Genomic DNA, 27,268 nt, shown 5'->3' on the forward strand with positions numbered 1-27,268 from the left:
ACCAAAAGCTGCTTCAGTGACCATGGAGTTACTGTGACTCTGACCTGAACCCCATAGAGAATCTATGGAAGATGAGAGACACCAGACCCAACAATGCAGATGACCTGAAGGCCGCTATCAAAGCAACCTGGGCTTCATTACACCTGAGCAGTGCCACAGGCTGATCGCCTCCATGCCACGCCGCATTGATGCAGTAATTCATGCAGAAGGAGGCCCGACCAAGTATTGATGCATAGAAATGAACAGACTTTTCAGAAGCCTGACATTTCTGTTTAAAATATCCTTTTTTATTGATCTTATGAAATATTCTAATTTTCTGAGACACTGAATTTTGGGTTTTCTTATCTGTCAGCCATAATCATCAACATTTCAAGAAATAAAGGCTGAAATATTTCACTCTATGGCTACATAATATATGGGTTTACCTTTCTGACATGAGAAACAAAAATATTGAACTTTTTCATGAACTTCAAGTTTTTGAGATGCACCTGTAGACCCAGACATCTCTATAAACAAATATTCCACTCTAATATTGCTAATTGCTTAAACAGACTTTAATCTGCATTCTGTGGTTCTGTCTGATCAGATCATTGATCAAGAACTTCTGATAATGTGCACAAACATCAATACAGGAATTACCTGTGACACCAAACACATGTGAGATGTCACATGGAGGTAAAGCCTCAAACTCACACCTGCTGGTAGGAGCAGCCCTTTCACAATAAAACAGGAAACAGCTGATGTTCACTTTCACAATAAAACAGGAAACAGCTGATGTTCATCTGTTTATTGAAGGTCATGTTTCAGATCTTATTAAAGGCAGCAACGTCCATCGACTGAACAAAGTCCTCAAACGCTGTGATCTGCTCCTCCAGGATGTCTGTGCCCACCTACGAGACAACGACAGGTGAGTTAGAGCACAGGTAAACACAGACAGGTGAGTTAGAGCACAGGTAAACACAGACAGGTGAGTTAGAGCACAGGTAAACACAGACAGGTGAGTTAGAGCACAGGTAAACGACCACAGGTGAGTTAGAGCACAGGTAAATGACAGGTGAGTTAGAGCACAGGTAAATGACAGGTGAGTTAGAGCACAGGTAAACAACCACAGGTGAGTTAGAGCACAGGTAAATGACAGGTGAGTTAGAGCACAGGTAAATGACAGGTGAGTTAGAGCACAGGTGAACAACCACAGGTGAGTTAGAGCACAGGTGAACAACCACAGGTGAGTTAGAGCACAGGTGAACAACCACAGGTGAGTTAGAGCACAGGTAAATGACAGGTGAGTTAGAGCACAGGTAAATGACAGGTGAGTTAGAGCACAGGTAAACACAGACAGGTGAGTTAGAGCACAGGTAAATGACAGGTGAGTTAGAGCACAGGTAAACACAGACAGGTGAGTTAGAGCACAGGTAAACACAGACAGGTGAGTTAGAGCACAGGTAAACACAGACAGGTGAGTTAGAGCACAGGTAAACACAGACAGGTGAGTTAGAGCACAGGTAAATGACAGGTGAGTTAGAGCACAGGTAAATGACAGGTGAGTTAGAGCACAGGTAAATGACAGGTGAGTTAGAGCACAGGTGAACAACCACAGGTGAGTTAGAGCACAGGTAAATGACAGGTGAGTTAGAGCACAGGTAAACACAGACAGGTGAGTTAGAGCACAGGTAAATGACAGGTGAGTTAGAGCACAGGTAAACACAGACAGGTGAGTTAGAGCACAGGTAAACACAGACAGGTGAGTTAGAGCACAGGTAAACACAGACAGGTGAGTTAGAGCACAGGTAAACACAGACAGGTGAGTTAGAGCACAGGTAAACACAGACAGGTGAGTTAGAGCACAGGTAAACGACCACAGGTGAGTTAGAGCACAGGTAAACACAGACAGGTGAGTTAGAGCACAGGTAAATGACAGGTGAGTTAGAGCACAGGTAAACACAGACAGGTGAGTTAGAGCACAGGTAAACACAGACAGGTGAGTTAGAGCACAGGTAAATGACAGGTGAGTTAGAGCACAGGTAAACACAGACAGGTGAGTTAGAGCACAGGTAAACACAGACAGGTGAGTTAGAGCACAGGTAAACACAGACAGGTGAGTTAGAGCACAGGTAAACACAGACAGGTGAGTTAGAGCACAGGTAAACACAGACAGGTGAGTTAGAGCACAGGTAAACGACCACAGGTGAGTTAGAGCACAGGTAAACAACCACAGGTGAGTTAGAGCACAGGTAAATGACAGGTGAGTTAGAGCACAGGTAAACACAGACAGGTGAGTTAGAGCACAGGTAAATGACAGGTGAGTTAGAGCACAGGTAAATGACAGGTGAGTTAGAGCACAGGTAAACAACCACAGGTGAGTTAGAGCACAGGTTAACAACCACAGGTGAGTTAGAGCACAGGTAAACAACCACAGGTGAGTTAGAGCACAGGTAAACACAGACAGGTGAGTTAGAGCACAGGTAAATGACAGGTGAGTTAGAGCACAGGTAAATGACAGGTGAGTTAGAGCACAGGTAAATGACAGGTGAGTTAGAGCACAGGTAAATGACAGGTGAGTTAGAGCACAGGTAAACAACCACAGGTGAGTTAGAGCACAGGTAAACAACCACAGGTGAGTTAGAGCACAGGTAAACAACCACAGGTGAGTTAGAGCACAGGTAAACAACCACAGGTGAGTTAGAGCACAGGTAAATGACAGGTGAGTTAGAGCACAGGTAAATGACAGGTGAGTTAGAGCACAGGTAAATGACAGGTGAGTGATCCACAGGTGAGTTCTCACCTTGTCATCTTCAACCACACAGCCGATCTGTAGCTTCTTGATGCCATATCCTACAGGAACCAGTTTGGCTGTAAGAAACACATTGATTATTGATCAGGATCAATCAGATCAATCTCTTATCCGTGATCAATACTGACAATAATCTGCAGAGTTCAGATCAGAAATGTTCATCTGGTTTCAGTCGAAAGATGGTGATTAAAGATCATCATCAGTCTGCAGACTTACCACCATTATTGATCACTACTTATTGATCACACCATTACTGCTTCCTGATCAGTGATCACTAATTATTGATCACTAATCAGATCTGCTTTACTGACAGTATATTGATATTTTCACAATGCCAACAAATGTGAGCAGGGATGGGGTTGATGTGATGAACACCATCAGCACCAGCCATCCATCTGGATGCTGTTGTACCGTGTGTCGGTGTAGCCATGTGTCGTGTATTGGTGTAGTTGTGTTGTGTATTGGTGTAGCCGTGTGTCGGTGTAGTTGTGTTGTGTATCGGTGTAGCCGTGTGTCGGTGTAGTTGTTTTGTGTATCGGTGTAGCTGTGCGTCGGTGTAGCCATGTAGCCGTGTAGCCGTGTGTTGTGTATTGGTGTAGCTGTATGTTGGTGTAGTTGTGTTGTGTATTGTAAAGCCATGTGTCGGTGTAGTTGTGTTGTGTATTATTGTAGCCGTGTGTCGGTGTAGTTGTGTTGTGTATTGGTGTAGCCGTGTGTCGGTGTAGTTGTGTTGTGTATTATTGTAGCCGTGTGTCGGTGTAGTTGTGTATTGTGTAGCGCTGCATCAGTGTAGTTGTGTATTATTGTAGCCGTGTGTCGTTGTAGTTGTGTATTGTGTAGCGCTGCGTCAGTGTAGTTGTGTTGTGTATTATTGTAGCCGTTTGTCGGTGTAGTTGTGTTGTGTATTGGTGTAGCCGTGTGTCGTTGTAGTTGTGTATTGTGTAGCGCTGCGTCAGTGTAGTTGTGTTGTGTATTATTGTAGCCGTTTGTCGGTGTAGTTGTGTATTATTGTAGCCGTGTGTCGTTGTAGTTGTGTATTGTGTAGCGCTGCGTCAGTGTAGTTGTGTTGTGTATTATTGTAGCCGTTTGTCGGTGTAGTTGTGTTGTGTATTGGTGTAGCCGTGTGTCGTTGTAGTTGTGTATTGTGTAGCGCTGCGTCAGTGTAGTTGTGTTGTGTATTATTGTAGCCGTGTGTTGGTGTAGTTGTGTATTATTGTAGCCGTGTGTTGGTGTAGTTGTGTTGTGTATTGGTGTGGCCGTGTGTCGTTGTAGTTGTGTATTGTGTAGCGCTGCGTCAGTGTAGTTGTGTTGTGTATTATTGTAGCCGTGTATCGGTGTAGCTGTGTATTTGACGTACACTGTCCCCACACAAGACCGTCCATCTGGATGCTGCGGACGCACTCCTCCAGCTTTGCCATGTCCGTCTCATCGTCCCACGGCTTCACGTCCAATAGGATCGATGATTTGGCAATGAGGGCGGGCTCTGGGGGAGGGGCGAAAGTCAGTTACCAAGGAAACGAAGCACAATCAGCTGATTGCTGGAGGCTGGATTCTCTCAGGTTTATAAAAGGTGTCCATCAGGCAGTCAGCCGAAAGATGGTGATTGGTTAATCATCACAAAGAGCCAGCCAATCAGGAGCAAGTATTCTTTTAGGTCATCCATATCCATGCTCATTATGTAATCAATTATCAAGATTAACTCTGTAGATGTTAGTTGGTGTGATGACCTACTCTTTGCTTTACGTGCTGCGTACTCCGCCAGTCGTTCCTCCTTCAGCCTCGCCGCCTCAGCGTCCTCCTGTAAGACAAGTACCAGAGACAATTAAACCCCAGAGACCAAACCTCAGCCTTTAAGACAAGAACCAGGGACGGATAAACCCCAGAGATTGACTCTAAACCTGTAAGACAACAACCAGGGACAATTCAACCCGAGCGGTCGAACCTCAGCCTGTGAGACAAGAACCAGGGACCGTTAAACCCCCGAGATCAACTCTAAACCTGTGAGACAAGAACCAGGGACAGTTAAACCCCAAAGACCGACTCTAAACCTATAAGACAAGAACCAGGGAACGTAAACCCCAGAGACCAAAAGTGGAGACAGACTGACAGACTGGAAGTACAGTCTGACATCACCGTGACCTCACCACCCACACCCTGACCCCATCATGACCTCACCTCCTCGTCAGAGCCGAACAGATCCATGTCGTCATCATCATCCTCATCCTTTTTTGCAGGGGCGGAGCCTGAGGTGAAGTCAGCCACTCCTGGGGGGCCGTACTGGGCCAGAGGCTTCTTCACACCTGGAAGACTAACAGCAGGAAAAGGCGGGGCTTACTCCAGTGATGTCACACAGGTGTTCAAGTAGCACAGTGACTTCACGGAGCTCACCTGCTCTTCACGCTCTGGTACGACTTGATGTGGGTAAACCAACGGAGGGCGTGGCACAGGTCTGCTGTGGGCGGGGCTGAGATGGCCTCAAAGACTGCAACGTCAGCCTGAGAGGGGACATACCTGGGGACGGAAACGCACCTGTGAGACACCTGAAACCTGTGACATCACAGCAGGACGCCTGGAGCTCTGGATGATGACCAGGAGAAGGTAATGTTTAATTAGACAGCTCGTTAGTGAGGTAACTCAGGTGATGTTTAATTAGACAGCTCGTTAGTGAGGTAACTCAGGTGATGTTTAATCAGACAGCTCGTTAGTGAGGTAACTCAGGTGATGTTTAATTAGACAGCTCGTTAGTGAGGTAACTCAGGTGATGTTTAATTAGACAGCTCGTTAGTGAGGTAACTCAGGTGATGTTTAATTAGACAGCTCGTTAGTGAGGTAACTCAGGTGATGTTTAATTAGACAGCTCGTTAGTGAGGTAACTCAGGTGATGTTTAATCAGACAGCTCGTTAGTGAGGTAACTCAGGTGATGTTTAATTAGACAGCTCGTTAGTGAGGTAACTCAGGTGATGTTTAATTAGACAGCTCGTTAGTGAGGTAACTCAGGTGATGTTTGATCAGACAGCTCGTTAGTGAGGTAACTCAGGTGATGTTTAATTAGACAGCTCGTTAGTGAGGTAACTCAGGTGATGTTTAATTAGACAGCTCGTTAGTGAGTTAACTCAGGTGATGTTTAATCAGACAGCTCGTTAGTGAGGTAACTCAGGTGATGTTTAATTAGACAGCTCGTTAGTGAGGTAACTCAGGTGATGTTTAATTAGACAGCTCGTTAGTGAGTTAACTCAGGTGATGTTTTATCAGACAGCTCGTTAGTGAGGTAACTCAGGTGATGTTTAATCAGACAGCTCGTTGGTGAGGTAACTCAGGTGATGTTTAATTAGACAGCTCGTTAGTGAGGTAACTCAGGTGATGTTTAATCAGACAGCTCGTTAGTGAGGTAACTCAGGTGATGTTTAATTAGACAGCTCGTTAGTGAGTTAGGGCTACGCTAACCCTAACCCTACAGGTGAGATTAAACAGGTATTAAAGATGAGTCAGCTGTTACAGGTAATTAAAGGTAGTCCAGTTAGATTAGTTCCTTATTTAGGCGTTATTCTAGTTTAATTAAAATTATTCTAATTCAGTTATTTGGTCATTTCTAGTCTAGTCCTGTTAGAACACTAGCAGAGTGGCATCGTTACCTAGTACCTTAGTTTAATTATTATGTTTTTAATTACTGCTATAATTTGGTGGTTACTAGGTTAGCTCACTCATTATTTAACTACTGAGGGTAGTTCTAGTTTTGTTACTCATTAATTAGTTTATTATTATGTTAATGTTTTAATATTGTTTCATTAATATTTAGCCTGTTAGCTCAGTCATTCAGAGGTATTAGCAGTTAGCCTGTTAGCTCAGTCATTCAGAGGTATTAGCAGTTAGCCTGTTAGCTCAGTCATTCAGAGGTATTAGCAGTTAGCCTGTTAGCTCAGTCATTCAGAGGTATTAGCAGTTAGCCTGTTAGCTCAGTCATTCAGAGGTATTAGCAGTTAGCCTGTTAGCTCAGTCATTCAGAGGTATTAGCAGTTAGCCTGTTAGCTCAGTCATTCAGAGGTATTAGCAGTTAGCCTGTTAGCTCAGTCATTCAGAGGTATCAGCAGTTAGCCTGTTAGCTCAGTCATTCAGAGGTATCAGCAGTTAGCCTGTTAGCTCAGTCATTCAGAGGTATCAGCAGTTAGCCTGTTAGCTCAGTCATTCAGAGGTATTAGCAGTTAGCCTGTTAGCTCAGTCATTCAGAGGTATTAGCAGTTAGCCTGTTAGCTCAGTCATTCAGAGGTATTAGCAGTTAGCCTGTTAGCTCAGTCATTCAGAGGTATTAGCAGTTAGCCTGTTAGCTCAGTCATTCAGAGGTATTAGCAGTTAGCCTGTTAGCTCAGTCATTCAGAGGTATTAGCAGTTAGCCTGTTAGCTCAGTCATTCAGAGGTATCAGCAGTTAGCCTGTTAGCTCAGTCATTCAGAGGTATTAGCAGTTAGCCTGTTAGCTCAGTCATTCAGAGGTATTAGCAGTTAGCCTGTTAGCTCAGTCATTCAGAGGTATTAGCAGTTAGCCTGTTAGCTCAGTCATTCAGAGGTATTAGCAGTTAGCCTGTTAGCTCAGTCATTCAGAGGTATTAGCAGTTAGCCTGTTAGCTCAGTCATTCAGAGGTATTAGCAGTTAGCCTGTTAGCTCAGTCATTCAGAGGTATCAGCAGTTAGCCTGTTAGCTCAGTCATTCAGAGGTATTAGCAGTTAGCCTGTTAGCTCAGTCATTCAGAGGTATTAGCAGTTAGCCTGTTAGCTCAGTCATTCAGAGGTATCAGCAGTTAGCCTGTTAGCTCAGTCATTCAGAGGTATCAGCAGTTAGCCTGTTAGCTCAGTCATTCAGAGGTATTAGCAGTTAGCCTGTTAGCTCAGTCATTCAGAGGTATCAGCAGTTAGCCTGTTAGCTCAGTCATTCAGAGGTATTAGCAGTTAGCCTGTTAGCTCAGTCATTCAGAGGTATTAGCAGTTAGCCTGTTAGCTCAGTCATTCAGAGGTATTAGCAGTTAGCCTGTTAGCACCATGTGCTCTGATGCGTTCACGGACCTTTTTTCACGTTGACTAATTTAAAACAAACTCGGATCACCTGAGGACGTCAGCCGTGCACGCACACCTTTGATGGACGAGCACGCGCATGTGCACCAGCTGTCTCTGACGTTATCGATCACTTTTACCGTCTCTGTGTGGTTAGCTTAGCATTAGCCACAGTTAACTCAGCACCGAGCCAAGATGGCGGAGCCGCCTCTCTACAGTAAAGTTAGAACCGATAAACCGGGATAAACCGGGATAACCCGGGATAAACCCTCTACACTCCCGCGCATGTGCCCCGGACTCACCCCTCGATGTAGCTCCGGTCAGCCAGGAAGTCATTGAGGACTCTGAGTCCGGAGGAGGATTTAAGATCACCGAAGCCCATGGCGGAGGAGAGCCAGCGGAGGAGAGGGAGGAGGAGGCGGGAGGACGGCAGCTTTATACCGGCACACAGACCCCTCCTCACTGCCGCTCCTCCTCCTCCTGAAGAAGGGGTTTCTGCGCAGGCGCAGACTTAGACAGAGACGTCCTCTGACAGCTAGAGCTTTCTCATCAAAGAATTAATCAATAGTATTAATCAGTAATAATAATCAGTAATATTAATCAACAATATCAACCACTAATATTAATCAGTAATAATAATCAATAATATTATTGAGTAATATTAATCAATAATATTATTGAGTAATATTAATCAATAATATTATTGAGTAATATTAATCAATAATATTAATCAGTAATAATAATCAATAATATTATTGAGTAATATTAATCAATAATATTAATCAGTAATAATAATCAATAATATTATTGAGTAATATTAATCAATAATATTAATCAGTAATAATAATCAATAATATTATTGAGTAATATTAATCAATAATATTATTGAGTAATATTAATCAATAATATGAATCAGTAATAATAATCAATAATATTATTGAGTAATATTAATCAATAATATTAATCAGTAATAATAATCAATAATATTATTGAGTAATATTAATCAATAATATGAATCAGTAATAATAATCAGTAATATTAATCAGTTATATTAATCACAACCTCAGACCTCCTCAAAACTACAAAAAAATTCAATAATTCTCTGAATTGTAACCCTTTTAGTGCCAGTTTGATTATTTGATATATATATATATATATATATATATATATATATATATATATATATTTTTTTTTTTTTTTTTTTTTTTTACACAAAACAGGAAAAGTGAATTATTGTCCATAAAATAAATAGTAGAAAGATGGGGCTTTGGTGCTGATGAGAGTCTTGGATGGGTCAAAGATTAGCAACAAAACTGAATTAATTGCATTAATATTTTTTACGTTATGTCAGAAATACCCTCTGGCCTCTGAGGCTAAAATGCCCCCATTGACTTCCATTAAAACCAGGGTTTTTAATCTCACTGTCGTTGCAGTATAAAATCATGCATTCTTTAATGTCAGCATTTCAATGTGAAGAAGTCTGGTGAAATTTGACATTTTTACCGTATTCCACCAGATTCTACCATTTACAGTCACTAGAAAAAGTCTGTGAACCCTTTCAGAGTTCTTGGATTTCTGCATAAGTTGGTCATAAATGTGTTCTGATCGTCATCTAATTCACAACAATAGACAAACACAGTCTGCTTAACAAATACTGCACAAAAAATGATATATTACATGTTTTTATTGAACAAACCATGTAAACATTCACAGTGCAGGGTGAGGAGGGCAGAAGGGTTTAGACATCTCTGACAAAATAAAACAAAGGTTTCCAGACTGAAAGGTTTTATTTTAGGTGTTCAGGGTGTGGTATCAAAGGTCTGGTATGTTGGTCTGGTAACAAAGGTCTGGTAACAAAGGTCTGGTATTTTGGTCTGGTAACAAAGGTCTGGTAACAAAGGTCTGGTATTTTGGTCTGGTATTTTGGTCTGGTATGTTGGTCTGGTATCAAAGGTCTGGTATTTTGGTCTGGTAACAAAGGTCTGGTAACAAAGGTCTGGTATTTTGGTCTGGTAACAAAGGTCTGGTAACAAAGGTCTGGTATTTTGGTCTGGTATGTTGGTCTGGTATCAAAGGTCTGGTATTTTGGTCTGGTATCAAAGGTCTGGTATGTTGGTCTGGTATCAAAGGTCTGGTATTTTGGTCTGGTAACAAAGGTCTGGTAACAAAGGTCTGGTATTTTGGTCTGGTAACAAAGGTCTGGTAACAAAGGTCTGGTAACAAAGGTCTGGTATTTTGGTCTGGTATTTTGGTCTGGTATGTTGGTCTGGTAACAAAGGTCTGGTAACAAAGGTCTGGTATTTTGGTCTGGTATCAAAGGTCTGGTAACAAAGGTCTGGTAACAAAGGTCTGGTATTTTGGTCTGGTATTTTGGTCTGGTATGTTGGTCTGGTATCAAAGGTCTGGTATTTTGGTCTGGTAACAAAGGTCTGGTAACAAAGGTCTGGTATTTTGGTCTGGTAACAAAGGTCTGGTAACAAAGGTCTGGTAACAAAGGTCTGGTATTTTGGTCTGGTATGTTGGTCTGGTATCAAAGGTCTGGTATTTTGGTCTGGTATCAAAGGTCTGGTATGTTGGTCTGGTATCAAAGGTCTGGTATTTTGGTCTGGTATCAAAGGTCTGGTATGTTGGTCTGGTATCAAAGGTCTGGTATGTTGGTCTGGTATCAAAGGTCTGGTATTTTGGTCTGGTATTTTGGTCTGGTATCAAAGGTCTGGTATTTCGGTCTGGTATCAAAGGTCTGGTATTTTGGTCTGGTATGTTGGTCTGGTATTTTGGTCTGGTATCAAAGGTCTGGTATTTTGGTCTGGTATGTTGGTCTGGTATTTTGGTCTGGTATGTTGGTCTGGTATTTTGGTCTGGTATCAAAGGTCTGGTATGTTGGTCTGGTATGTTGGTCTGGTATTTTGGTCTGGTATCAAAGGTCTGGTATGTTGGTCTGGTATTTTGGTCTGGTATCAAAGGTCTGGTATGTTGGTCTGGTATTTTGGTCTGGTATGTTGGTCTGGTATTTTGGTCTGGTATGTTGGTCTGGTATGTTGGTCTGGTATTTTGGTCTGGTATGTTGGTCTGGTATTTTGGTCTGGTATGTTGGTCTGGTATGTTGGTCTGGTATTTTGGTCTGGTATTTTGGTCTGGTATTTTGGTCTGGTATGTTGGTCTGGTATTTTGGTCTGGTATTTTGGTCTGGTATTTTGGTCTGGTATTTTGGTCTGGTATTTTGGTCTGGTATGTTGGTCTGGTATTTTGGTCTGGTATTTTGGTCTGGTATGTTGGTCTGGTATTTTGGTCTGGTATTTTGGTCTGGTATGTTGGTCTGGTATGTTGGTCTGGTATGTTGGTCTGGTATTTTGGTCTGGTATTTTGGTCTGGTATGTTGGTCTGGTATTTTGGTCATGTATTGTGGTCTGGTATGTTGGTCTGGTATTTTGGTCTGGTATCAAAGGTCTGGTATGTTGGTCTGGTATGTTGGTCTGGTATTTTGGTCTGGTATTTTGGTCTGGTATGTTGGTCTGGTATTTTGGTCTGGTATGTTGGTCTGGTATTTTGGTCTGGTATGTTGGTCTGGTATTTTGGTCTGGTATGTTGGTCTGGTATTTTGGTCTGGTATGTTGGTCTGGTATGTTGGTCTGGTATGTTGGTCTGGTATTTTGGTCTGGTATCAAAGGTCTGGTATTTTGGTCTGGTATCAAAGGTCTGGTATTTTGGTCTGGTATCAAAGGTCTGGTATTTTGGTCTGGTATTTTGGTCTGGTATCAAAGGTCTGGTATTTTGGTCTGGTATGTTGGTCTGGTATTTTGGTCTGGTATGTTGGTCTGGTATTTTGGTCTGGTATGTTGGTCTGGTATTTTGGTCTGGTATCAAAGGTCTAGTATTTTGGTCTGGTATTTTGGTCTGGTAACAAAGGTCTGGTAACAAAGGTCTGGTATGTTGGTCTGGTATGTTGGTCTGGTATTTTGGTCTGGTATGTTGGTCTGGTATTTTGGTCTGGTATCAAAGGTCTGGTATGTTGGTCTGGTATGTTGGTCTGGTATTTTGGTCTGGTATCAAAGGTCTGGTATGTTGGTCTGGTATTTTGGTCTGGTATCAAAGGTCTGGTATGTTGGTCTGGTATTTTGGTCTGGTATTTTGGTCTGGTATTTTGGTCTGGTATGTTGGTCTGGTATTTTGGTCTGGTATGTTGGTCTGGTATGTTGGTCTGGTATGTTGGTCTGGTATTTTGGTCTGGTATGTTGGTCTGGTATGTTGGTCTGGTATTTTGGTCTGGTATTTTGGTCTGGTATTTTGGTCTAGTATGTTGGTCTGGTATTTTGGTCTGGTATTTTGGTCTGGTATGTTGGTCTGGTATTTTGGTCTGGTATTTTGGTCTGGTATTTTGGTCTGGTATGTTGGTCTGGTATGTTGGTCTGGTATGTTGGTCTGGTATTTTGGTCTGGTATTTTGGTCTGGTATGTTGGTCTGGTATTTTGGTCATGTATTGTGGTCTGGTATGTTGGTCTGGTATTTTGGTCTGGTATCAAAGGTCTGGTATGTTGGTCTGGTATGTTGGTCTGGTATTTTGGTCTGGTATTTTGGTCTGGTATGTTGGTCTGGTATTTTGGTCTGGTATTTTGGTCTGGTATTTTGGTCTGGTATGTTGGTCTGGTATTTTGGTCTGGTATGTTGGTCTGGTATGTTGGTCTGGTATTTTGGTCTGGTATTTTGGTCTGGTATGTTGGTCTGGTATGTTGGTCTGGTATGTTGGTCTGGTATTTTGGTCTGGTATTTTGGTCTGGTATGTTGGTCTGGTATTTTGGTCATGTATTGTGGTCTGGTATGTTGGTCTGGTATTTTGGTCTGGTATCAAAGGTCTGGTATGTTGGTCTGGTATGTTGGTCTGGTATTTTGGTCTGGTATTTTGGTCTGGTATGTTGGTCTGGTATGTTGGTCTGGTATTTTGGTCTGGTATTTTGGTCTGGTATGTTGGTCTGGTATGTTGGTCTGGTATGTTGGTCTGGTATTTTGGTCTGGTATTTTGGTCTGGTATGTTGGTCTGGTATTTTGGTCATGTATTGTGGTCTGGTATGTTGGTCTGGTATTTTGGTCTGGTATCAAAGGTCTGGTATGTTGGTCTGGTATGTTGGTCTGGTATTTTGGTCTGGTATTTTGGTCTGGTATGTTGGTCTGGTATTTTGGTCTGGTATTTTGGTCTGGTATTTTGGTCTGGTATGTTGGTCTGGTATTTTGGTCTGGTATTTTGGTCTGGTATGTTGGTCTGGTATGTTGGTCTGGTATTTTGGTCTGGTATCAAAGGTCTGGTATGTTGGTCTGGTATTTTGGTCTGGTATTTTGGTCTGGTATGTTGGTCTGGTATTTTGGTCTGGTATGTTGGTCTGGTATTTTGGTCTGGTATGTTGGTCTGGTATGTTGGTCTGGTATGTTGGTCTGGTATTTTGGTCTGGTATCAAAGGTCTGGTATGTTGGTCTGGTATGTTGGTCTGGTATTTTGGTCTGGTATGTTGGTCTGGTATTTTGGTCTGGTATGTTGGTCTGGTATTTTGGTCTGGTATTTTGGTCTGGTATGTTGGTCTGGTATTTTGGTCTGGTATGTTGGTCTGGTATGTTGGTCTGGTATTTTGGTCTGGTATTTTGGTCTGGTATGTTGGTCTGGTATTTTGGTCTGGTATGTTGGTCTGGTATGTTGGTCTGGTATGTTGGTCTGGTATTTTGGTCTGGTATTTTGGTCTGGTATGTTGGTCTGGTATTTTGGTCTGGTATGTTGGTCTGGTATGTTGGTCTGGTATGTTGGTCTGGTATTTTGGTCTGGTATCAAAGGTCTGGTATGTTGGTCTGGTATTTTGGTCTGGTATTTTGGTCTGGTATGTTGGTCTGGTATTTTGGTCTGGTATTTTGGTCTGGTATTTTGGTCTGGTATGTTGGTCTGGTATTTTGGTCTGGTATTTTGGTCTGGTATTTTGGTCTGGTATGTTGGTCTGGTATTTTGGTCTGGTATTTTGGTCTGGTATTTTGGTCTGGTATGTTGGTCTGGTATTTTGGTCTGGTATCAAAGGTCTGGTATGTTGGTCTGGTATTTTGGTCTGGTATCAAAGGTCTGGTATGTTGGTCTGGTATTTTGGTCTGGTATTTTGGTCTGGTATTTTGGTCTGGTATGTTGGTCTGGTATGTTGGTCTGGTATGTTGGTCTGGTATTTTGGTCTGGTATCAAAGGTCTGGTATGTTGGTCTGGTATTTTGGTCTGGTATTTTGGTCTGGTATGTTGGTCTGGTATTTTGGTCTGGTATTTTGGTCTGGTATGTTGGTCTGGTATGTTGGTCTGGTATTTTGGTCTGGTATGTTGGTCTGGTATGTTGGTCTGGTATTTTGGTCTGGTATGTTGGTCTGGTATTTTGGTCTGGTATTTTGGTCTGGTATTTTGGTCTGGTATGTTGGTCTGGTATTTTGGTCTGGTATTTTGGTCTGGTATGTTGGTCTGGTATGTTGGTCTGGTATGTTGGTGTGGTATTTTGGTCTGGTATTTTGGTCTGGTATGTTGGTCTGGTATTTTGGTCTGGTATTTTGGTCTGGTATGTTGGTCTGGTATTTTGGTCTGGTATTTTGGTCTGGTATGTTGGTCTGGTATTTTGGTCTGGTATGTTGGTCTGGTATGTTGGTCTGGTATTTTGGTCTGGTATTTTGGTCTGGTATGTTGGTCTGGTATTTTGGTCTGGTATGTTGGTCTGGTATGTTGGTCTGGTATGTTGGTCTGGTATTTTGGTCTGGTATCAAAGGTCTGGTATGTTGGTCTGGTATTTTGGTCTGGTATTTTGGTCTGGTATGTTGGTCTGGTATTTTGGTCTGGTATTTTGGTCTGGTATTTTGGTCTGGTATGTTGGTCTGGTATTTTGGTCTGGTATTTTGGTCTGGTATTTTGGTCTGGTATGTTGGTCTGGTATTTTGGTCTGGTATTTTGGTCTGGTATTTTGGTCTGGTATGTTGGTCTGGTATTTTGGTCTGGTATCAAAGGTCTGGTATGTTGGTCTGGTATTTTGGTCTGGTATTTTGGTCTGGTATTTTGGTCTGGTATGTTGGTCTGGTATTTTGGTCTGGTATTTTGGTCTGGTATGTTGGTCTGGTATGTTGGTCTGGTATTTTGGTCTGGTATTTTGGTCTGGTATGTTGGTCTGGTATGTTGGTCTGGTATGTTGGTCTGGTATTTTGGTCTGGTATTTTGGTCTGGTATGTTGGTCTGGTATTTTGGTCTGGTATGTTGGTCTGGTATTTTGGTCTGGTATCAAAGGTCTGGTATGTTGGTCTGGTATGTTGGTCTGGTATTTTGGTCTGGTATTTTGGTCTGGTATTTTGGTCTGGTATTTTGGTCTGGTATTTTGGTCTGGTATGTTGGTCTGGTATTTTGGTCTGGTATGTTGGTCTGGTATGTTGGTCTGGTATGTTGGTCTGGTATTTTGGTCTGGTATCAAAGGTCTGGTATCAAAGGTCTGGTATTTTGGTCTGGTATTTTGGTCTGGTATTTTGGTCTGGTATGTTGGTCTGGTATTTTGGTCTGGTATTTTGGTCTGGTATTTTGGTCTGGTATGTTGGTCTGGTATTTTGGTCTGGTATTTTGGTCTTGGTCTGGGTCTGGCTCTGATCTGGAATCTCTCGTTTGTTTGAGTTTCAACGTCATCAGAACAAACCATCTCCAGGTTTCTTCAGGAAAAGTTGTTGAAGCGTTGCTGATTTTTAGAAGGAGAGCTGAAACTCAGCTCGCTGTCAGAGTGGCTCAGAAACGTTCTGGAAAGATGGCGGTCGGTATTCTTACGCAGCGTGAACGCCGCTCTGCGGGGCCGGCCCTCAGCAGCGGCCGACGTCGCTGATGCCTCAGGGCGCTGCTGCTCTGCCTCTTCACGTTTTGGTCACCTGGGTTTCTTTCTCACAGGTGTTCTGACTCCTCACTGAAAAATGCTGTCAGACCTGTCACACCTGTCCAGTCATGCTGCTCTCTGATTGGCTGCTGTCTGAATGACCCTGAACACACCTGAACGTTGTCAGACAGGTGAGATTCATTCTGAGCAGTGACTAACGGATGGGAGAGGTTTGAAGACGGAGACATCAGCAGAAGAAGAAAGCCTTTATCAGGGCACAGAAGAAGAAGAAACCACCAACTTTGGGACCAGAGAAGAAGAGTGATGGGTCAGAACCACAGCTCCTCTCCTCAGGTAACTCTGACCTATGACCCCTGCCTGCTGTCGTTATGTTCTATTGTTGTTTATCAAAAGAATAAATAAATAAACTTGGGCTGCATGCAGCGCTGAATGGGCCCTCCCACCAAACATGGAGGATTGGTGACCACCAATACCTGATCTGCTGTGTTAGGTCAAGGTCAAAGGGGGACTCTGGTACCAGCCTGGTGCTCATGGGAAGGGGGACTCTGGTACCAGCCTGGTGCTCATGGGAAGGGGGACTCTGGTACCAGCCTGGTGCTCATGGGAAGGGGGACTCTGGTACCAGCCTGGTGCTCATGGGAAGGGGGACTCTGGTACCAGCCTGGTGCTCATGGGAAGGGGGACTCTGGTACCAGCCTGGTGCTCATGGGAAGGGGGACTCTGGTACCAGCCTGGTGCTCATGGGAAGAGGGACTCTGGTACCAGCCTGGTGCTCATGGGAAGGGGGACTCTGGTACCAGCCTGGCTCTTACGGGTCTGGGGAGTGTTTAACTGGTGGGTGTCTCTGAGGGTTTAACCCTGACACACTTTGACCTCGGCTGTGATTGCTGTTCTTGTTTTCAGTCACTGTTAAGTGACACATATCGTTGATTTAATCAGACAACCTCAGAGTTTCAGCCAGACTGTTTCAGAGCTCCTGCTGCCAGAGAATAAAAATAAACAACAGAAGTTCAGAGTCTTAGCCGTGGACTGGGGTCTAACTAAGGAAAGCTCGCATTTTTAATAGAGAATTTTACTATTTTATGTTTTGAACCTTCACCTTCATTTTTGCTCCAATCTGATCATCCAAATAGTAAGTCACAACAACTGATTAAAAATGTACTACTTCCTGTTTCAAGGCAAACAAAAAATCCCCATGGCCACGCCTTTTCTTTTAGACGTTTGACCTCTAAGGGCCATCCCAAGGTCAGAGTCGTGTGGGCAGATTTCAGCAGGATTTGGCTAATGTTGTAACAAATGTGATTTTTTTTTATTATGACATGGAATGACGCCTAAAATGGCCACGCCCTTTGAGTTTCCTAACTTTAATCCTCCAGGGCTCATCTGGAGGAGCTGATTGGACCAACACAGCGTGCTACAGGAGCTGCTTTTTTTAAACATACAAGGGGGCGCCACTGAGTCATCTAACCCCACCCACCAACAACTTTCATACCATTCACTTCAGGTCCATCTGGGCATCTGATATTCCAAGTTTCATGTCTTTACAAGTACGTGAAAAGAACTACTTCCTGTTTTCATTCCCTATGTAACAGGAAGTATAAATTTCCTGAATGACTTTTAGAGCCAGTAGAAAATAGGGTGATTGGTGTGATTGTTGTTGGTGGGTGTGGCTTATTGGCTCTGTGGCATCCTTGCAGCAGGTCGGGGTGGTGTCCGTCGCCATGGCGTCAGCGTTAGACGTACGCTTTTGATACTCTCCAGAAATGAAGGTACAGACGTTAGGACGTTTAGATGGTTGAAATCTCTAAACTAGACTGACTAACAGGTCCAGCACTGGTTTGGAGCTCGGTCCTCTCAGAGCTGGGACTACAGACATGCCGACAGTTCGCTGATTAAACATTAGCTGTATTCTCTACAGCGCCGTCGTTTTTATAAACACGTCTCTGTCATTCAGGTCAGTTTATTAACGAGGGAGCATGGTACAGTGGTAAACATGATTGTTCTGCAGGTGATCCTGATGGGTTTGGACTCTTCTGGGAAGTCGACTCTGCTCGCTCGACTGCTGACAGGAGAGGTGAGATACCGAAACCTTAATGACATACGGGTACGCTAGGTGGGCATTAGCTGGGTATGCTAGCTGTGTCTCAGCTGTGATCATGTTCTCTGGATCCTCAGGTGATGGAAACTTCTCCCACCATCGGATTCAACGTGGGAACGCTGGACCCGGACAAGAAGATGTCTTTGACAGTGTGGGACATTGGAGGACAGCAGAGCATGAGACAGAACTGGAGGTACGGCCAGCACAGAACTGGGGTTCTAGTTGTTCTGGTTCTAGTTGTTCAAGGTCTAGTTGTTCAGGGTCTAATTTCTCTGGTTCTAGTTGTTCAGGGTCTAATTTCTCTGGTTCTAGTTGTTCAGGGTCTAATTTCTCTGGTTCTAGTTGTTCAGGGTCTAGTTGTTCAAGTTCTAGTTGTTCTGGTTCTAGTTGTTCAAGTTCTAGTTGTTCAAGTTCTAGTTGTTCTGGTTCTAGTTGTTCAAGTTCTAGTTGTTCTGGTTCTAGTTGTTCAAGTTCTAGTTGTTCAGGTTCTAGTTGTTCTGGTTCTAGTTATTCTGTTTCTAGTTGTTCAGCTTCTAGTTGTTCAGGGTCTAGTTGTTCTGGTTCTAGTTGTTCAGGTTCTAGTTGTTCAGGGTCTAGTTGTTCAGGGTCTAGTTGTTCTGGTTCTAGTTGTTCAGGTTCTAGTTGTTCAAGTTCTAGTTGTTCAAGGTCTAATTTCTCTGGTTCTAGTTGTTCACGGTCTAGTTGTTCTGGTTCTAGTTGTTCAGCTTCAAGTTGATCTGGTTCTAGTTGTTCAGCTTCTAGTTGTTCAGCTTCTAATTGTTCTGGTTCTAGTTGTTCAGCTTCTAGTTGTTCAGCTTCTAGTTGTTCTGGTTCTTGTTATTCTGGTTTTAGTTGTTCAGCTTCTAGTTGTTCAGGGTCTAGTTGTTCTGGTTCTAGTTGTTCAGGGTCTAGTTGTTCTGGTTCTAGTTGCTCAGGTTCTAGTTGTTCAAGTTCTAGTTGTTCAGGGTCTAATTTCTCTGGTTCCAGTTGTTCTGGTTCTAGTTGTTCAGCTTCAAGTTGTTCAGCTTCTAATTGTTCTGGTTCTAGTTGTTCAGGTTCTAGTTGTTCAGCTTCTAGTTGTTAAGGTTCTAATTGTTCTGATTCTAGTTCTAGTTGTTCAGCTTCTAGTTGTTCAAGTTCTAGTTGTTCAGGGTCTAGTTGTTCAGGGTCTAGTTGTTCTGGTTCTAGTTGTTCAGCTTCTAGTTGTTCTGGTTCTAGTTGTTCAGCTTCTACTTGTTCTGGTTCTAGTTGTTCAGCTTCTAGTTATTCTGGTTCTATTTGTTCAAGTTCTAGTTGTTCAGGTTCTAGTTGTACAGGTTTTAGTTGTTCTGGTTCTAGTTGTTCAGGGTCTAGTTGTTCTGGTTCTACTCGTTCAGGTTCTAGTTGTTCAGGGTCTAGTTGTTCTGGTTCTAGTTGTTCAGGTTCTAGTTGTTCAAGTTCTAGTTGTTCAGGGTCTAATTTCTCTGGTTCTAGTTGTTCAGGGTCTAGTTGTTCTGGTTCTAGTTGTTCAGCTTCAAGTTGATCTGGTTCTAGTTGTTCAGCTTCTAGTTGTTCAGCGTCTAATTGTTCTGGTTCTAGTTGTTCAGCTTCTAGTTGTTCAGCTTCTAGTTGTTCTCGTTCTTGTTATTCTGGTTTTAGTTGTTCAGCTTCTAGTTGTTCAGGGTCTAGTTGTTCTGGTTCTAGTTGTTCAGGGTCTAGTTGTTCTGGTTCTAGTTGCTCAGGTTCTAGTTGTTCAAGTTCTAGTTGTTCAGGGTCTAATTTCTCTGGTTCCAGTTGTTCTGGTTCTAGTTGTTCAGCTTCAAGTTGTTCAGCTTCTAATTGTTCTGGTTCTAGTTGTTCAGGTTCTAGTTGTTCAGCTTCTAGTTGTTAAGGTTCTAGTTGTTCAGCTTCTACTTGTTCTGGTTCTAGTTGTTCAAGTTCTAGTTGTTCAGGGTCTAATTTCTCTGGTTCCAGTTGTTCTGGTTCTAGTTGTTCAAGTTCTAGTTGTTCAGGGTCTAGTTGTTCAGGGTCTAGTTGTTCTGGTTCTAGTTGTTCAGCTTCTAGTTGTTCTGGTTCTAGTTGTTCAGCTTCTACTTGTTCTGGTTCTAGTTGTTCAGCTTCTAGTTATTCTGGTTCTATTTGTTCAAGTTCTAGTTGTTCAGGTTCTAGTTGTACAGGTTTTAGTTGTTCTGGTTCTAGTTGTTCAGGGTCTAGTTGTTCTGGTTCTACTCGTTCAGGTTCTAGTTGTTCAGGGTCTAGTTGTACAGGTTTTAGTTGTTCTGGTTCTAGTTGTTCAGGGTCTAGTTGTTCTGGTTCTACTCGTTCAGGTTCTAGTTGTTCAGGGTCTAGTTGTTCTGGTTCTAGTTGTTCAGGTTCTAGTTGTTCAGGTTCTAGTTGACCAGGGTCTAGTTGACCAGGGTCTAGTTGTTCAGCGTCTAGTTGTTCAGGTTCTAGTTGTTATGGTTCTAGTTGTTCTGGTTCTAGTTTTTCAGGGTCTAGTTGTCCTGGTTCTAGTTATTCTGGTTCTAGTTGTTCAGGGTCTAATTGTTCTGGTTCTAGTTGTTCAAGGTCTAATTGTTCTGGTTCTAGTTGTTAAGGGTCTAGTTGTTCTGGTTCTACTTGTTCAGGTTCTAGTTGTTCAGGTTCTAGTTGTTCAGGGTCTAGTTGTTCTAGTTCTAGTTGTTCAGGGTATAGTTGTTCTGGTTCTATTTGTTCAGCTTCAAGTTGATCTGGTTCTAGTTGTTCTGGTTCTAGTTGTTCAGCTTCTAGTTGTTCTGGTTCTTGTTATTCTGGTTCTAGTTGTTCAGCTTCTAGTTTTTCAGCTTCTAGTTGTTCAGGGTCTAGTTGTTCACAAGTTCTAGTTGTTCAGGTTCTAGCTGTTCAGGTTTTAGTTGTTCTGGTTCAAGTTGTTCAATTTCTAGTTGTTCTGGTTGTAGTTGTTCAAGTTCTAGTTGTTCAGGGTCTAATTTCTCTGGTTCTAGTTGTTCAGGGTCTAGTTGTTCTGGTTCTAGTTGGTCAGGGTCTAGTTGTTCAGGTTCTAGTTGTTCAGGTTCTACTTGTTCTGGTTCTAGTTGTTCAGGGTCTAGTTGTTCAGGTTCTAGTTGACCAGGGTCTAGTTGTTATGGTTCTAGTTGTTCAGGTTGTAGTTGTTATGGTTCTAGTTGTTCAGTGTCTTGTTGTTCTGGTTCTAGTTGTTCAGGTCTAGTTGTTCAGGTTCTAGTTGTTCAGGTCTAGTTGTTCAGGTTCTAGTTGTTAAGGTTTTAGTTGACCAGGGTCTAGTTGTTCAGTGTCTTGTTGTTCTGGTTCTAGTTGTTCAGGTTGTAGTTGTTCAGGGTCTAGTTGTTCTGGTTGTAGTTGTTAAGGTCTTAGTTGACCAGGGTTCTAGTTGTTCAGGTTCTAATTGTTCAGCTTATAGTTGTTCTGGTTCTAGGTTTTCAGGGTATAGTTGTTCAGGGTCTTGTATTTAAGGTTCTAGATTTTCAGCGTCCAGTTGTTCTGGTTCTAGTTGTTCAGGTTCTAGTTGTTCTAGTTCTAGTTGTTCAGGGTCTTGTTGTTCTGGTTCTAGTTGTTCAGGGTCTAGTTGTTCAGGTTCTAGTTGACCAGGGTCTAGTTGTTCAGCGTCTAGTTGTTCAGCTTCTAGTTGTTATGGTTCTAGTTGTTCTGGTTCTAATTGTTCTGATTCTAGTTGTTCAGGGTCTAGTTGTTATGGTTCTAGTTGTTCAGCTTCTAGTTGTTCAGGTTCTAGTTGTTCTAGTTCTAGTTGTTCAGGGTCTAATTGTTCTGGTTCTAGATGTTCAAGTTCAAGTTGTTCAGGTTCTAGTTGTTCAGGTTCTAGTTGTTCAGAGTCTAGTTGTTCAGCGTCTAGTTGTTCAGGGTCTACCTGTTTAGGGTCTAGTTGTTATGGTTCTAGTTGTTCTGGTTCTAGTTTTTCAGGGTCTAGTTGTCCTGGTTCTAGTTGTTCTGGTTCTAGTTGTTCAAGTTCTAGTTGTTCTGGTTCTAGTTGTTCAAGTTCTAGTTGTTCAGGGTCTAGTTGTTCAAGTTCTAGTTGTTCTGGTTCTAGTTGTTCAGCTTCTAGTTGTTCAGGTTCTAGTTGTTCTGGTTCTAGTTATTCTGTTTCTAGTTGTTCAGCTTCTAGTTGTTCAGGGTCTAGTTGTTCTGGTTCTAGTTGTTCAGGGTCTAGTTGTTCAGCTTCTAGTTGTTCTGGTTCTAGTTGTTCAGGTTCTAGTTGTTCAAGTTCTAGTTGTTCAGGGTCTAATTTCTCTGGTTCCAGTTGTTTAGGGTCTAGTTGTTCTGGTTCTAGTTGTTCAGCTTCAAGTTGATCTGGTTCTAGTTGTTCAGCTTCTAGTTGTTCAGCTTCTAATTGTTCTGGTTCTAGTTGTTCAGCTTCTAGTTGTTCAGCTTCTAGTTGTTCTGGTTCTTGTTATTCTGGTTTTATTTGTTCAGCTTCTAGTTGTTCAGGGTCTAGTTGTTCTGGTTCTAGTTGTTCAGGGTCTAGTTGTTCTGGTTCTAGTTGCTCAGGTTCTAGTTGTTCAAGTTCTAGTTGTTCAGGGTCTTATTTCTATGGTTCCAGTTGTTCTGGTTCTAGTTGTTCAGCTTCAAGTTGTTCAGCTTCTAATTGTTCTGGTTCTAGTTGTTCAGAGTCTAGTTTTCTGGTTCTAGTTGTTCAGGTTCTAGTTGTTCAGCTTCTAGTTGTTAAGGTTCTAGTTGTTCTAGTTCTAGTTGTTCAGCTTCTAGTTGTTCAAGTTCTAGTTGTTCAGGGTCTAGTTGTTCAGGGTCTAGTTGTTCTGGTTCTAGTTGTTCAGCTTCTAGTTGTTCTGGTTCTAGTTGTTCAGCTTCTACTTGTTCTGGTTCTAGTTGTTCAGCTTCTAGTTATTCTGGTTCTATTTGTTCAAGTTCTAGTTGTTCAGGTTCTAGTTGTACAGGTTTTAGTTGTTCTGGTTCTAGTTGTTCAGGGTCTAGTTGTTCTGGTTCTACTCGTTCAGGTTCTAGTTGTTCAGGGTCTAGTTGTTCAGGGTCTAATTTCTCTGGTTCTAGTTGTTCAGGGTCTAATTTCTCTGGTTCTAGTTGTTCAGGGTCTAATTTCTCTGGTTCTAGTTGTTCAGGGTCTAATTTCTCTGGTTCTAGTTGTTCAGGGTCTAGTTGTTCAAGTTCTAGTTGTTCTGGTTCTAGTTGTTCAAGTTCTAGTTGTTCAAGTTCTAGTTGTTCTGGTTCTAGTTGTTCAAGTTCTAGTTGTTCTGGTTCTAGTTGTTCAAGTTCTAGTTGTTCAGGGTCTAGTTGTTCAAGTTCTAGTTGTTCTGGTTCTAGTTGTTCAAGTTCTAGTTGTTCAGGTTCTAGTTGTTCAGCTTCTAGTTATTCTGTTTCTAGTTGTTCAGCTTCTAGTTGTTCAGGGTCTAGTTGTTCTGGTTCTAGTTGTTCAGGGTCTAGTTGTTCAGCTTCTAGTTGTTCTGGTTCTAGTTGTTCAGGTTCTAGTTGTTCAAGTTCTAGTTGTTCAGGGTCTAATTTCTCTGGTTCCAGTTGTTTAGGGTCTAGTTGTTCTGGTTCTAGTTGTTCAGCTTCAAGTTGATCTGGTTCTAGTTGTTCAGCTTCTAGTTGTTCAGCTTCTAATTGTTCTGGTTCTAGTTGTTCAGCTTCTAGTTGTTCAGCTTCTAGTTGTTCTGGTTCTTGTTATTCTGGTTTTAGTTGTTCAGCTTCTAGTTGTTCAGGGTCTAGTTGTTCTGGTTCTAGTTGTTCAGGGTCTAGTTGTTCTGGTTCTAGTTGCTCAGGTTCTAGTTGTTCAAGTTCTAGTTGTTCAGGGTCTAATTTCTCTGGTTCCAGTTGTTCTGGTTCTAGTTGTTCAGCTTCAAGTTGTTCAGCTTCTAATTGTTCTGGTTCTAGTTGTTCAGAGTCTAGTTGTTCTGGTTCTAGTTGTTCAGGTTCTAGTTATTCAGCTTCTAGTTGTTAAGGTTCTAGTTGTTCTAGTTCTAGTTGTTCAGCTTCTAGTTGTTCAAGTTCTAGTTGTTCAGGGTCTAGTTGTTCAGGGTCTAGTTGTTCTGGTTCTAGTTGTTCAGCTTCTAGTTGTTCTGGTTCTAGTTGTTCAGCTTCTAGTTATTCTGGTTCTATTTGTTCAAGTTCTAGTTGTTCAGGTTCTAGTTGTACAGGTTTTAGTTGTTCTGGTTCTAGTTGTTCAGGGCCTAGTTGTTCTGGTCCTACTCGTTCAGGTTCTAGTTGTTCAGGGTCTAGTTGTACAGGTTTTAGTTGTTCTGGTTCTAGTTGTTCAGGGTATAGTTGTTCTGGTTCTACTCGTTCAGGTTCTAGTTGTTCAGGGTCTAGTTGTTCTGGTTCTAGTTGTTCAGGTTCTAGTTGTTCAGGTTCTAGTTGACCAGGGTCTAGTTGACCAGGGTCTAGTTGTTCAGGGTATAGTTGTTATGGTTCTAGTTGTTCTGGTTCTAGTTTTTCAGGGTCTAGTTGTTCTGGTTCTAGGTGTTCAGGTTCTAGTTGTTCAGGGTCTAATTGTTCTGGTTCTAGTTGTTCAAGGTCTAATTGTTCTGGTTCTAGTTGTTAAGGGTCTAGTTGTTCTGGTTCTACTTGTTCAGGTTCTAGTTTTTCAGCTTCTAGTTGTTCAGGTTGTAGTTGTTCTGGTTCTATTTGTTCAGCTTCAAGTTGATCTGGTTCTAGTTGTTCTGGTTCTAGTTGTTCAGCTTCTAGTTGTTCTGGTTCTTGTTATTCTGGTTCTAGTTGTTCAGCTTCTAGTTTTTCAGCTTCTAGTTGTTCAGGGTCTAGTTGTTCTGGTTCTAGTTGTTCAAGTTCTAGTTGTTCAGGGTCTAATTCCTCTGGTTCCAGTTGTTCAGGGTCTAGTTGTTCTGGTTCTAGTTGTTCAGCTTCTAGTTGTTCTGGTTCTAGTTGTTCAGCTTCTAGTTTTTCTGGTTCTATTTGTTCAGCTACTAGTTGTTCTGGTCCTAGTTGTTCAGGTTCTAGTTGTTCAGAGTCTAGTTGTTCAGCGTCTAGTTGTTCAGGGTCTAGTTGTTATGGTTCTAGTTGTTCTGGTTCTAGTTTTTCAGGGTCTAGTTGTCCTGGTTCTAGTTATTCTGGTTCTAGTTGTCCTGGTTCTAGTTATTCTGGTTCTAGTTGTTCAGGGTCTAATTGTTCAGGTTCTAGTTGTTCTAGTTGTAGTTGTCAGGGTCTAGTTGTTCAAGTTCTAGTTGTTCAGCTTCTAGTTGTTCAAGTTCTAGTTGTTCAGGTTCTAGCTGTTCAGGTTTTAGTTGTTCTGGTTCAAGTTGTTCAATTTCTAGTTGTTCTGGTTGTAGTTGTTCAAGTTCTAGTTGTTCAGGGTCTAATTTCTCTGGTTCTAGTTGTTCAGGGTCTAGTTGTTCTGGTTCTAGTTGGTCAGGGTCTAGTTGTTCAGGTTCTAGTTGTTCAGGTTCTACTTGTTCTGGTTCTAGTTGTTCAGGGTCTAGTTGTTCAGGTTCTAGTTGACCAGGGTCTAGTTGTTATGGTTCTAGTTGTTCAGGTTTTAGTTGTTCTGGTTCTAGTTGTTCAGTGTCTTGTTGTTCTGGTTCTAGTTGTTCAGGGTCTAGTTGTTCAGGTTCTAGTTGTTCAGGGTCTAGTTGTTCAGGTTCTAGTTGTTAAGGTTTTAGTTGACCAGGGTCTAGTTGTTCAGTGTCTTGTTGTTCTGGTTCTAGTTGTTCAGGTTCTAGTTGTTCAGGGTCTAGTTGTTCAGGTTCTAGTTGTTAAGGTCTTAGTTGACCAGGGTCTAGTTGTTCAGGGTCTAATTGTTCAGCTTTTAGTTGTTCTGGTTCTAGGTTTTCAGGGTATAGTTGTTCAGGGTCTTGTAGTTCAGGTTCTAGATTTTCAGGGTCCAGTTGTTCTGGTTCTAGTTGTTCAGGTTCTAGTTGTTCTAGTTCTAGTTGTTCAGGGTCTTGTTGTTCTGGTTCTAGTTGTTCAGGGTCTAGTTGTTCAGGTTCTAGTTGACCAGGGTCTAGTTGTTCAGCGTCTAGTTGTTCAGCTTCTAGTTGTTATGGTTCTAGTTGTTCTGGTTCTAATTGTTCTGATTCTAGTTGTTCAGGGTCTAGTTGTTATGGTTCTAGTTGTTCAGCTTCTAGTTGTTCAGGTTCTAGTTGTTCTAGTTCTAGTTGTTCAGGGTCTAATTGTTCTGGTTCTAGATGTTCAAGTTCAAGTTGTTCAGGTTCTAGTTGTTCAGGTTCTAGTTGTTCTGGTTCTTGTTTTTCAGGTTCTAGTTGTTCAGGTTCAAGTTGTTCAGGTTCTAGTTGTTCAGCTTCTAGTTTTCCAGAGTCTAGTTGTTCAGGATCTAGTTGTTCAGATTCTAGTTGTTCTGGTTCTACTTGTTCAGGGTCTAGTTGTTCAGCTTTTAGTTGTTCTGGTTCTAGTTATTCTGGTTCCAGGTGTTCAGGTTCTTGTTATTCAGGGTGTAGTTGTTCTGGTTCTAGTTGTTCAGGGTCTAGTTGTTCTGGTTCTAGTTGTTCAGGTTCTAGTTGTTCAGGGTCTAGTTGTTCTGGTTCTAGTTGTTCAGGTTCTAGTTATTCATGTGTTTATTGGTCACGATCTTGTTGTTGAGGGTCTAGTTGTTCTGTTTCTATTTGTTCAAGGTCTAGTATTTCAGCTTCTTGTTTTTCAGTGTCTAGTTTTTCTGGTTCTAGTTGTTCAGGTTCTCGTTGTTCAGGTTGTAGTAGTTCAGGGTCTAGTTGTTCAGCTTCTACATTTTCTGGTTCTAGTTGTTCAGGGTCTAGTTGTTCGGGGTCTAGTTGTTCAGCTTCTAGTTGTTCTGGTTCTAGTTGTTCAGGTTCTGGTTGTTGATTAGGTACTTCCTGAATGACTCTGGGTCCTGGTTCTTGTTTTTCAGGTACTTCCTGGATGACTCTGGGTCCTGGTTCTTGTTTTTCAGGTACTTCCTGGATGACTCTGGGTCCTGGTTCTTGTTTTTCAGGTACTTCCTGGATGACTGTAAGGCTCTGGTGTTTGTGGTTGACAGCAGCGATCGTTCTCGGATGCCAGAGGCCCAGAAAGCTTTAAAGAAGGTCCTGAAGGATGAACGGCTGAGGGGCGTTCCTCTGATGGTCTTAGCCAATAAGAAGGATCTCCCTAACTCCATGACGATCCGAGAGGTAGATTCTCAGTTGATTGTAGTTCTGTTAGATTCAAACGGGGACCAGCCTGATGTTCTTTAACCACGGTACTCCTGCCCCTCAGATCTCCAACCAGCTGGATCTGCCCAATCACAGCGAGCGACTGTGGGAGGTCCAAGCCTGCAGCGCCCTGAAGGGACTTGGCCTCAAACAGGCATTCATCTCAGTCCATAAACTGATTAAGAAGAGCTGAGAGGAGGACTGGGGACTGGGACTGGGGACTGGGGACTGGGACTGGGACTGTGTGACAGAGACCCTGTTTGACAATTTGATTCTAATGTTAAAGATTTTATTTAAATATTTCTGTTTTTAATGTGATTGTTTTATTTTAATAAACTTTTAGATGTCTTTAAACTTAAAAGGTCTAATTTATTACT

The 27,268-nt window shown here is 42.2% G+C and overlaps 2 protein-coding genes across 4 annotated transcripts; one reads left to right on the forward strand and one right to left on the reverse strand.

Annotated features, from left to right (window-relative positions):
- Positions 1-772: 772 nt before the first annotated feature.
- On the reverse strand, positions 773-8,287 carry eef1b2 (eukaryotic translation elongation factor 1 beta 2). Its single transcript, XM_041782085.1, has 7 exons — positions 8,136-8,287; positions 5,180-5,302; positions 4,967-5,099; positions 4,523-4,589; positions 4,149-4,274; positions 2,783-2,850; positions 773-890 (listed from the first exon to the last, which is right to left on the reverse strand). The coding sequence occupies exons 1-7, from the start codon at positions 8,213-8,215 to the stop codon at positions 804-806; spliced, it is 684 nt and encodes a 227-aa protein (XP_041638019.1). The 5' UTR covers positions 8,216-8,287; the 3' UTR covers positions 773-803.
- On the forward strand, positions 5,315-27,093 carry arl11 (ADP-ribosylation factor-like 11). Of its 3 annotated transcripts, XM_041782087.1 has the most exons (6): positions 5,315-5,389; positions 15,749-16,028; positions 17,704-17,769; positions 17,871-17,986; positions 26,609-26,870; positions 26,956-27,093. In XM_041782087.1, the coding sequence occupies exons 2-6, from the start codon at positions 15,999-16,001 to the stop codon at positions 27,082-27,084; spliced, it is 603 nt and encodes a 200-aa protein (XP_041638021.1). In that variant the 5' UTR covers positions 5,315-5,389; positions 15,749-15,998; the 3' UTR covers positions 27,085-27,093. The 3 variants fall into 3 exon arrangements, with proteins under 3 accessions (XP_041638021.1, XP_041638020.1, XP_041638022.1); XM_041782086.1 differs by lacking the exon at positions 5,315-5,389 and having other exon boundaries at positions 15,363-16,028; XM_041782088.1 differs by lacking the exon at positions 5,315-5,389 and having other exon boundaries at positions 15,363-16,028; positions 26,693-26,870.
- Positions 27,094-27,268: the final 175 nt, after the last annotated feature.

The sequence above is a fragment of the Cheilinus undulatus genome, linkage group 24 (assembly GCF_018320785.1).
Source record: "Cheilinus undulatus linkage group 24, ASM1832078v1, whole genome shotgun sequence".
NCBI classification, from domain to species: Eukaryota; Metazoa; Chordata; class Actinopteri; order Labriformes; family Labridae; genus Cheilinus; species Cheilinus undulatus.

Coding starts and splice junctions, on each gene's coding strand:
- eef1b2 (XM_041782085.1), bottom strand. CDS start 8,215: ATGGGCTTCGGTGATCTTAAATCCTCCTCCGGACTCAGAGTCCTCAAT. Junction 5,303..8,135: donor GACCGGAGCTACATCGAGGG/GTGAGTCCGGGG, acceptor TTCCGTCCCCAG/GTATGTCCCCTCTCAGGCTG. Junction 4,590..4,966: donor TGTTCGGCTCTGACGAGGAG/GTGAGGTCATGA, acceptor CTTGTCTTACAG/GAGGACGCTGAGGCGGCGAG.
- arl11 (XM_041782087.1), top strand. CDS start 15,999: ATGGGTCAGAACCACAGCTCCTCTCCTCAG. Junction 16,029..17,703: donor ACCACAGCTCCTCTCCTCAG/GTAACTCTGACC, acceptor ATTGTTCTGCAG/GTGATCCTGATGGGTTTGGA. Junction 17,987..26,608: donor AGCATGAGACAGAACTGGAG/GTACGGCCAGCA, acceptor CTTGTTTTTCAG/GTACTTCCTGGATGACTCTG.